Source organism: Populus alba, chromosome 5, assembly GCF_005239225.2.
Source record: "Populus alba chromosome 5, ASM523922v2, whole genome shotgun sequence".
Classification (NCBI taxonomy): Eukaryota; Viridiplantae; Streptophyta; class Magnoliopsida; order Malpighiales; family Salicaceae; genus Populus; species Populus alba.
Window position 1 is genome coordinate 15,505,051 of NC_133288.1, and position 10,742 is coordinate 15,515,792.

At 31.8% G+C, this 10,742-nt stretch overlaps 1 protein-coding gene across 1 annotated transcript; it reads right to left on the reverse strand.

The window, feature by feature from the left end:
* Window positions 1-6,883: 6,883 nt before the first annotated feature.
* Window positions 6,884-8,066, reverse strand: LOC118030440 (F-box protein AUF2). The gene has a single exon (XM_035034552.2). The coding sequence runs from the start codon at window positions 7,935-7,937 to the stop codon at window positions 6,999-7,001; it is 939 nt and encodes a 312-aa protein (XP_034890443.1). The 5' UTR covers window positions 7,938-8,066; the 3' UTR covers window positions 6,884-6,998.
* Between the last annotated feature and the right edge of the window lie 2,676 nt (window positions 8,067-10,742).

Consider the following 10,742-nt stretch of genomic DNA (forward strand, 5'->3'; position numbering starts at 1 on the left):
TTAGATTTTATCTCTATTTTTTATTATTATTTATTTTATTTGAGATGCTTTATAAAATTTCAATGTTTTTTCAATTTCATCCTCCTTTAATTTTTTTTATCTGTTAGATTTGGTCTCTCTTCTTTTGGTATATATTTCTTTTATTTGAGATAATATTTAAAATTGATTTTTTTTTCACGATTTCATCATCATTTGATTTTTTTTTCCTATTAGATTTTATCATCATTCTTTTGATTGTTATTTTTTATACAATGAAAAAAAAATTAAATGATTTTTTTTTCCAGTTTCATTCTTCAACATTAAATTTGTTAGGAATAAATCTTTTTAATTATTTATTTAATTTAAGATTGGACTCCATTATTTATTTATTTTTCTTTCGAATTGAACTTCATGTTTTTTTTTTTTTTTGCTTTTCTTTCTATGAAATTATCCCAATCTTATGCTCATGATCGCAAGGTTAACAGGTTAACCTAATTTGACACGAGTTTTTTTTGTTACTTGAAAAAAAAACTATTTTTTTTTCATTTTCTTCCTTCAACATTAAGTTGTTTGATTATTGAACTTCATGGTTTTATTTAATTTTTTTTTGACTAGTTAACATAGTGTCATGATCATTTTGCATATTTAGTGTGCTAACCTAGATGGGTTTAGTTCGAGTTTTGTTTTTTATTTTTTTTGTTAATTTTATCTCTATTTATTTACTGTCATTGTATTTTTTGTATTTGTCTTATTAAATTAATGAAGTTTATTAAATCCAATCAAACCAATACCAATGATCTAGGTATTAAATTTGTTTTTAGAAACACTTGCATCACATTAATATATTTTTTCTATTAAAACAATATACCGGCCACGCGCCAGTTATCTAGTTTTTGCTAGACCACGTCATCATGGGATGAGGAAGGTTCCATGGACTGTTGTCATTTTTTTATTTTATTTTTTTTTTTTTATTTACATGTGTGTTTCGACTAATCACACGGCTCACTGAACATCCTGCAAACCCAGTGAACATGTAAGGCACCGCGGGGATGACAGACGTGCACGGTGAAGTTTGAACCCAGAATGCAGAAGAAGAAAATAAGTCCCTTTAACCGCTGGGTCAAACCTCACTAAGTCCTTTTTCTTTTGTTTTTCGAGCATAGTTATGGATCCTGTTTGATGAATCAGCCATGCAATACTATTTACTGTTCCAGAATGATGCTTCTATTGCATCGAAGGCAGGGTTTGAATAATTGCAATAAAACCAGGTGGTAAAAAGTCAAATTCTCACGTTGTTCAATTTTTCATGCATCATGAGAGCCTGTTTGTGCTGTGATCATTGACCATAATAACTTTGTTTCACCTTTTCCGTAAGATTTGAACTAATTTACCGGCATGATTTACTAGGAAAAGTCTATGAATTTATGAACTATGATTGCCTCTAAAGTATGGTGATTGCCGTTATGGTTCCACTTATAAATTCGGATGATGCCTTAATTATGTTTGACATGAGTACTACTTTTATAAATTGATTTAAATTATTTTTTAATTTAAAAATCATAAATATAATTAATTAGAAATAAATTTTTACTTAAATAAAAAAGTACATTTCAAAAACGAGTAAATTTTTTAATTTTTAACTTAAAAATTCTAAGTTATAATACATTAAAATTGAGGACAGTTTTTAGGAAGTTTCAAATCCAAGTGTTAATCAGATGAGGCCCAATTCAGCCCATCATTGTTTTTCCTTGATTTTGCAGCTGCATAGATAGAACCCTAATCTTCAAAACTTGGACGAAAGAGAGCTCAGAAAGAAACTACAACAATGAAGAAGCGTTGTGGGCATGACTGAAACAAATTCGAGGTTTGCCATGTTTCACTCTTGATCTGTGTTTACTCTCCGTCATGTTTATAGCTTAAAACTCATCAAAACCCTTAAAAAAAAAAAAAAACAAATGCAGCCCCCTATCAAGAACCAAAAACCCCAACTTTCCTCTGAATGCCTTATAACTATTCCTCACAGAACTTTCAAAAACTTGTCAAAAGAAATCCTTGCGTGCAATATTGAGAGAAACATTAAGCCCAACTGGCATCACTGGCATAGTAGCAGCTAATTCCGTTGATTTTATATAGCAGTGCTGTTCAATTTCAGTGTTGAGGGATGTTTTAGGATTGAATACCGACCTTTATAAGGTGTTAAAGATGCTTGGGGGATTAGTTCTGTGGTTGTCGGATTAGTTCTTCCTAGATCGTCCAGTTTGTGTGTAGTGACGCCAGTTTATTTATTCTTAAGCCAGAGACCTCAAGGACTATGTTAAAAGGGTTGATGAGATGGGTGTTGACAGGGAACCTTGGGTTGTTTCTTCATGCTGATATAAATCTTGTTAATTTTTTAATCGGTTGCCATGTAATTTTTATTATTATTTCATAGTAGTTTTCTTCCTTATTTATAAAAAAATATTAATTATTTGTCTTTATTTTAAAAGTGGTATAACATATATAAACAACACACATTAATATTTTAAACTACTTTATCAACAATAATAAGTCAAATAAAAAAAAAAATTGTAATACAATTTAAAATTCAATTAAACTTAATTACATCAATGCAAATAACTCACGATACAATATAAAAATACAATCATTAAGCTAGAGGTGGAAATAAACCATGATATTATAGACCAATATAATTAGATGGACAAAGATATGGTTGTGAAGACCTAGGTCGATATATTGGTGGAGATTTGTGATCTATAGGTACCATAATTTGTGAAGCCATGTGTGGTGGCATCAGTGAGCCAACATATGGCAACATCAATAAGGCTATAGGTGCCGACATACATTTTTCCATATTTGATGTCATGCCAAAGTATCCTAAATTGTTCTTAAAAAATTCTTTCATGGAAGCAGTTTTTATGTCAAAATCTAATTATTATTTTTCTTCATCTACACTTGTCATGCCAGAGAAGATAAACTAGGATATGTTGACTCCACCAAGTAGGAATAGGAATATGATGAAGAACAAATGCTAACTATAGACTTTGGCATACCAAGTGCATTATATGCCTAACCTCTTATAACTCCTCTTGAAACCACACACCAAGCTGCTCCATCAAATGAAGGATGATTTTCTCAATTGGTTTCATACTTTGAAATCATCTTATTTTTGTAATTCTTCTAAAATAATTACATGTAATAATAAATTTATTTGAATATTAGATAATATTTAAATTATATATATAAAAAATAAAAGTATGAACAATATATTTTTAGACTTGTTATCTATAAAGGTGTTAGACTACTTAACACTCTGATGCAACACCAAAAACACATCATCTCATGGAGATTCTTTCTCATTTGCTTGTTCTTGCTATAAACATTAAAAAAAAAAAAATATTAGATAAATATAAAAAACTTAATTTATTATCTTAAACAAATAAAAAATTCTTATTATATGAGCCTGATACAATGCAAATAATATTGTACCTCTAGAATGAGTGCCTATTTTCACATCTATTTTAGTTAGACGATTTAACCTTACACATTATGATCTCATTTGAAATTCAAGGGTGGACCAAGCATCTTTGATCATTTGATTCCAATCATTATTGTTTATCTAAGCAAAACTTTTATCAAGGCTATTCATAATATTTGTGGTGTTTCTATCTAACATGGCTTTTTTTGTGAGCTCGTGTGAATTGCTGATTAAAGGCAATCCTAGCCTTATATTTTCAAATATTGCAAATAATTGGTTTGTATTCACTAAGAAATGTATATTTTTTCTACTAAATAAAATAATAAGTAAAATTGAATAAGTTATAATTTTCATGTAATGTGGAACATGTGAATTACCAATGAAATTAAGCTGTCAAAGAACATGTGGAACATTTTTCTAATTCATCTAGGATGATGAATCCTCTTTTGATCACTTAAATACCATCATATAGTCTATGTTATATCCAATATCTACCTATTTGTTACATTTACCAAGATAACGTGTAACATGATCAAAACATAACACTCTCTATATAAGATAACTTAGTGATCTCAAGTCTAAGGATCACTTACACACCTGTCACATGAGTCTTTTAATAGAAAGATGTGATATGTCCATATGGAGTTCTTATGTGGTTCAGTTTAGTAAACATGTTTTATGACAAGCATCTATATATTAGTTTTAGGTATCTTTTATACCTTAATTGAGTGAATTTCTAAAATTATCTTAAAATAACATATGTGATATTATTCAAGGGAAAATTGTTATTTTACTATTTATAGAGTTTTCAGATTTTCCTATAAATAAAATATTATGCCTTTTATTTTTTGTACAAAACATAACACTTAAAAAAACATAAAAGAAAAGAGTTAGCACTCAAAGCCATAATAATCTCACTCTCCTAAAAGGGTTTAAGAGATTTCTTACTAATAGTTTGTGTGGATTACTATTAGAGACTGAACACTTGGACGATTTATAGTTTATGACAACCCAGCCTTGAAGAAATTATTTAAAGTAAAAAAGAATATTTGATCTTCAAGTAATCTTAGTATAAGCCCTAAACAACAACAAATCTATCTAATGAGATCCTTTGGACTCCCAAAAGAGTTTAAATTTAACATTTCTATTATATATAGTATTTTAGAAATCCCAACATTGGTATGCTTACGATCACAATAAAATTGCATAGGCAAGGTTTACCTTAGCATGAAAGGTAAATCTAAGACTATTTTGGTCTCACATAAAATATATATTAAGAGAATGAATTTTGAGGTCTAAAGTTGTGAAAGTCAACCGAGAGTGCTAAACTTATAAAATGTTATAGCATGAAACTATAATTTGATGTTGCTGAAATGACAACATTACTAGTGGAAGTGATGATGAAAGTGTTACGCAATAAAAAAAAAAATCTTAATAAGCTCTAGTAACACGTTAAAATTAAGGATATAGCTTTACTGCAATGTTATAATGATATAAGTGTTTGGAAATAGGTTTTTGAAAGAAATCAAGGATGACTATAGGCTTTTGTATAACTACAATCTCTGCTAGAAAACTACAGCTACTACTGCCACTTATGACAATTTCTTGTACTACCTCTAAAATATCTTTCTTTCTTATTATATTTTGTTGTGTTTGTTGTCCCTCATACTCCCTTTATACTTTTCTATTTATAGCTAAAATGATAGGACATACTTCCTTATTTTTAAGCATAATTTTTACAAAGAATCTTCCATAATTTATATATTTGCATGCTGATCTTCCACCAAATTGTTTGTCATTAACACCAAGTTATATTAACATGGTTTCATGTGTTGAGATTTTTTTTCACTTTGCATGCTCTCATATATGTGAAGTGTTGAAGAATATTCCAATGTTAAAATAAAAATCGATGTTACGAAAAAGAATTTTAGGTTATAGTTAGAAAAATTGAAAGAACAATGACCAAATTTGACCTAAAAATAAAACAAAATGCCTTTTCATTTCTATTGTTAAAATAAAGCTGAAAACTTCACTTTGATCCTTAGAGTTTTGATTTAGGCATATTCTTTTAGCTTTATATATTTTGATCCTAAAGTTTTTTTTTTTTTCACATTTCAATTCTCGTATAATAAGGGAGGATAGAGAGTCATCATAAAAGATTAAGAGATAAAATGGATAGTCAATGACATTCCACTTATGAAAAGGCAGATTATTGTGTCAATGGATTTATTTTAAAGAGAAGAGTTTAATGGAGGTGGTTTTGTCCTTCAAACATGCCGATAAAAGTATATAAGAACTCATGATTTTTGTTTTAATTTGGTTTGATTTATAATTTTAAAACTAATTAAATAGTGTTTTAAGCTTGGAAATAGTTTTATAGAGATTCTATGATATTTTTAGGTTAAAATTGGATTTCCTGGGTCCTAAAACTCTGACTATGACTTACTCTAACCTTGATTTTTTAGTTACTAGAAGTTGTAATTTGAACGAGAAAATGCTGAGTTGTGATTTGCTCATATGGATGCCACGTTCAATTTAAAAAAAAAATCTAGGCAAACGACATGTTGTATACTTATTAAAAATAAAATCAATCATGCAAGCCTTAGGGTTTTTTTTTTTTTTTAGCCAAGCATACTCGGCCTTTTGTTTATATATATATATATATATATATATATATTTATATATATAATATTTTGCACAATGTTTTGAAAATCTTTCTAATTAATTTCAATAAACATAAAATATATATTTTATTGTAAATTTTTCATATAATTTTTCTCAGATTTATTGTTCTTATATTTATTCATACAAATGATTGATACATAATTTTTTTTTATTTCTATAGTAAAACCTGTGTTTATGATCATAATAATTACTTTTTATTTAAAAAGCAATGTCCTTAATAAAAAAAATATTTTCATTAAAAAAAATAAACACATGAATAAGGAAAGAGTTTTTGATTAAGAAGATATATTATTTTTTCTTGAATTCAAATCATTAGAATTTTTACAAATATTTTTCTTCAAGAAAGTTTACTTGTGCCTAAAATGATGGTTACGATGTGTGGCGGAGTGGCCATGTAGACAAACATTATATCTCTGCCCTTGAATGCCAAATGACTTCTGTGCCCAAATGAATGCTGCATTCATTTGGGCAAAATTCTGCTAGTAAAATCAAATGACTTTTGTGAAGACTGTTCACAGTATTTAGTTAACTCGGTCTTTGAGTTTGCGGGTTTCTTGCAGCAACTCTTTACACATCAATGCTGTTGGCATGGGGAGATGACGTTAGAATGTTGGAGTGTTCACTGTCTTGTCCCCTCAACGTTGGCTGTCAGTCTACCATCCATCCACACTCATCTTCCGATACACACCTACCCTGCTCTTTGGCTTTAAGGCCGCCGAGGGAAGGGACATCTTCCGTTACAAATTGAGTCAAAATGCTGAAATCTTTATTATTAATTTTATTTTTCTCAAAAACATGTACACGTAAATACAACCTCGAGTGTAAAATCTTAAACGTAAAACAAGAAAACACACCGGCATTAGAAGGAATTCATTTCCAATAAATAACTCTTATTCTTAAGAAGTACCTGTACAGCTTCTCCGTAAATCCCACCACCAAACGCACCCAATGCCAACTCAGCATCCTCCCCATCCCCTCCGCCGCTACAAGGCCTGACCACCACCAACGTCACACCTTCCATCCAAACTCCATCCTTCAACTGCACTCTTTGCTCGTGCCTCATCCTCATCCTCACACACGGCACTACCGTCCTCCCCCCGTCCTCCTCCCACTGTCCTCCACGCGCCGCCTCCCTACACTCCCTCAACCCTTCCTTCTCCATCGCCACCGTCCCTTCCCCCTCTCTGTCCACCAACACCAGCCTCTCCATCTCCCTATGCTCCTTGACGACGTCGTTTAACAGATAATGCCTCGCCGATGCTGCAATCAACGCACTTATTGCCCACACAACTCTTGTTTTTAACCCTCCCGTAAAATCAATTTCCTCGTCAGCACTATTTCCATCGGGATTTGCTACGCGGCGAAACCCTAGAATAACGCAGCTTTTTAACGACTTGCCGAATTCAGCTCTCCATTTGATAACGGCTCCTTTCTCTAATTTCAAGTCGCCAGCTGGCAGTTCGATTTGGAGGTCACGGATCCGGTCGAACTGGGAGAGGATTCGGGCCGGGGAGTTCTGGGTTTGGTTTCGGGCCGTGGGTTTGGGGTCGGGTTTGAAGAGATCGTGGATGGATTTCAGGAGAGATTTGAAGAGAGTGAAGAGCGAGTCGGAGTCCGACTCAGCTGAGATAACGCAGTCGACTTTGAGAGAGAGGGATTCGGTTTGGGGGACGAGTGAGTTGAAACGTTTCGAAACGGAACGGCAACGGATTAGTGTCTTGATGTCGGAGATAGAGTTGAAGATGAGGAGGATTAAGGAGTCCGGGAGCCGATCAAAGCCGTCCATTGCTTCGATCATCTGGCTTTTTGACGATGATCGTTTGATTTAGATTTAGATTGAATTTATTCCGTGTGTTGTTGCTCAGCTCGTTTTTTCAAGGAGAGAAGACATCAGGGAAGCAAATGCGGGTTCCCCTTTCATTTTAGATGAACTATTATAACAGGAGCGAGCGTGTGCTTTGGCTTTCGAGGATTGCTGTATCTTTGACCGTTGACCCGGTGAATTCTGGGACCCTCTCGGTGTTTTCTTTTCAAGAAAGGAGAAAAAAAAAAAAAGTATAATGCCGACTTTTGAATTTTAAAGGCCGGTATTGGCTGCGATTAAATACAAGGCCTTTTCAGGTATTGTGATAGAGTACGGTCATGCGTTAATACAATGGTAACAGTCTACTTTATGAACGTATAGTTGGCTGTGATACCACCATGGAAGCTACGTGGCGCAAGTCAGAGTCCCCACAGCCAACTGTAATACACTAATACCGAGTTTGGTGGTTGTACCTTCTTTTAAATTTATCAACAACCAGATTTTCCCATAGCTTTTTTATATATACTTTGTCTTTTTTACAGGCGTGCTGTACGTAGAGAAGATAATAGCTGCTAAGGATTCTTATAATTTTTTACAGTTTAGTTTATTGTTTAAATAATTTAGTTAGGTTTGTGGTATCGAGGGTGTATTTGATATTGAGATACAGGGTATTTTTAAAAAAATATATTTTATTTAGAAATATATTAAATTAATTAATTAATTTAATATAAAGATATTTGCAGGCTCAGTTGGTAACCCAACGGCAAAGATGCTATTAGTCTTGGGACGAGGAGGAGTAGTATTTAAATACATTAATTTGATCCGCCCGCAACGCCAAACATTGCAAATAATGATTATTTTGAGGCATACATAAATATAATGGCGCCTGCCTTGGACCCCGCCTTGAAGTAGGTCTCCGAGCATAGAAATTAAATAAATGCTGGTTGAAATTGTTTAATCCGTGACCACAGAATTGTGATACGTGTCGGATGGTGACATTGCGCTTGTCAGCCGACTCATTCAAGTAATTAGCTAAACAACAAGAGCCGATAAAGAGATTTGTGGAAAGGAAAATGCATGTGATTGGATTGGGCGTTTTTTGGTTGGGTTTGTAAGTAGCTGAACTCTGAGTCTGATCTGTTTTCAGACTGCCCTCCACGCTCCAGCTGCCACCGTCTCGTATAAGGCAAAACCCAGGCCCGTTGGACAGTTGTAACTTGGAGATTTGCCTCAGAAACTTTATATTACTACTCGAGACGAGAGTAACTTTTGGTGCCAGATAAGTTACTATTTTTTTATTATTTTTTTATTTATTTATTTAGATTATTTATATAGAAATACCTTATATATAAAGTTACACATACAAAAGAAAGAACAAGAAAAATGAAAAAGAACAAGAAATAAGGAAAAAGGTAGCTGTTATCTCCCTTTGACCCAGTCATGCATAACCATCGATCTACCTAAACCATTATAAACTAGATTCAGTGTAGTCTTACCTTTTACCAACATGTTAGGGTTCTTTAAAAGACATAAATGAAGCGAAAAACGATAACTAAAAAAATAGGAGTTTCCAAGGGATCTTGTTAAACAATCTATGATCATTTATGGTTTGAGTTAATATTGCTTGAAGATCTAATTTTTTTTTTTAGGACTTGATCAATTTTTTTAAAATTGAATTATTGCAAACCACAAACCATCTAATTATTTAGCCTCTAACAATAATTCACATAAAACACCAATTAAAAATATCTTAAAGCTCAATCTTTTTAAGAGAGAGAGATTTGTTATACCTTGAATGTTAGCTCTTTCTTTTCTATACTCTTCGTATTTGTATAGTAAAATTGTGTACTATGTATTCTATATGTTTATAAAATATATATGAGACATGACATTTTATTTATATAAAAAAAAATTTAATAACCTTATAAAATGATAAAATATCACTTTGCTCTCTAAATAATATCACCTATATTATTTCAAGATAATTTTAAAAATTTATTCAATCAAGTCCTTACTTGATTTTTCTAGGTCTAAAATTATAATCCCATATATTAATTACATTCTAGTACTCAAATTCTAAAACGTATTTACAATTAATTCACACTTAATTAATTATCTTAGTTTAATTTTTGACCAATGATTCTTAATGTTTGTAACCCATTAGGTTCTAATATGTTGACCCAAATATAAATCACAATCCTAAATAAACTAGGATTAAATAATTAAATAATTTAATTCATTGTCAATTCAATATAGCTACTAGATGGAATTGTCTGAGTATAAATTTGGATAATTGATAAGACCTTGATTCCTTTGCTTTTGCACTGGTCCTATTGTTATCACAACAAAAGGCTACTTGATCAATAATTCTAGGAATCATTTTCAGTTCACATATAAAATTTTTAATCCAAACAATCTTTTTTGTCCCTTCAAACATAGAAGTATATACAGCTTCAGTTGTAGAATTTGTTATGGTCTCTTGTTTGGAACTTTTCCAACTCATAACACAAATTTTTAAAGTAAACACATATCTTGAATGAGATTTGCTTTCATCAATATTTGATTGAATACCATGATTTACTTGTGGGTAAATGGATCTCGCTATGAATGGACCCCCTTGACATTGCGGCATCGCACTCGATGAACCTACATTGTGAGTCAATGCATGTGTCTCAGGTGTCTGTTCTCAATTAGCACATAATAACTTGTGGTTGTCAGCATCGCTGCTAGAAGAACTAGAAGTGATCATGTCCTTATAATATGTAATAGACTTTTCCCTAGGCATCTACACAAATTAAT

Excerpts from the sequence above, each read along its gene's own strand:
- LOC118030440 (XM_035034552.2), bottom strand. The coding sequence starts at position 7,937 with ATGATCGAAGCAATGGACGGCTTTGATCGGCTCCCGGACTCCTTAATC.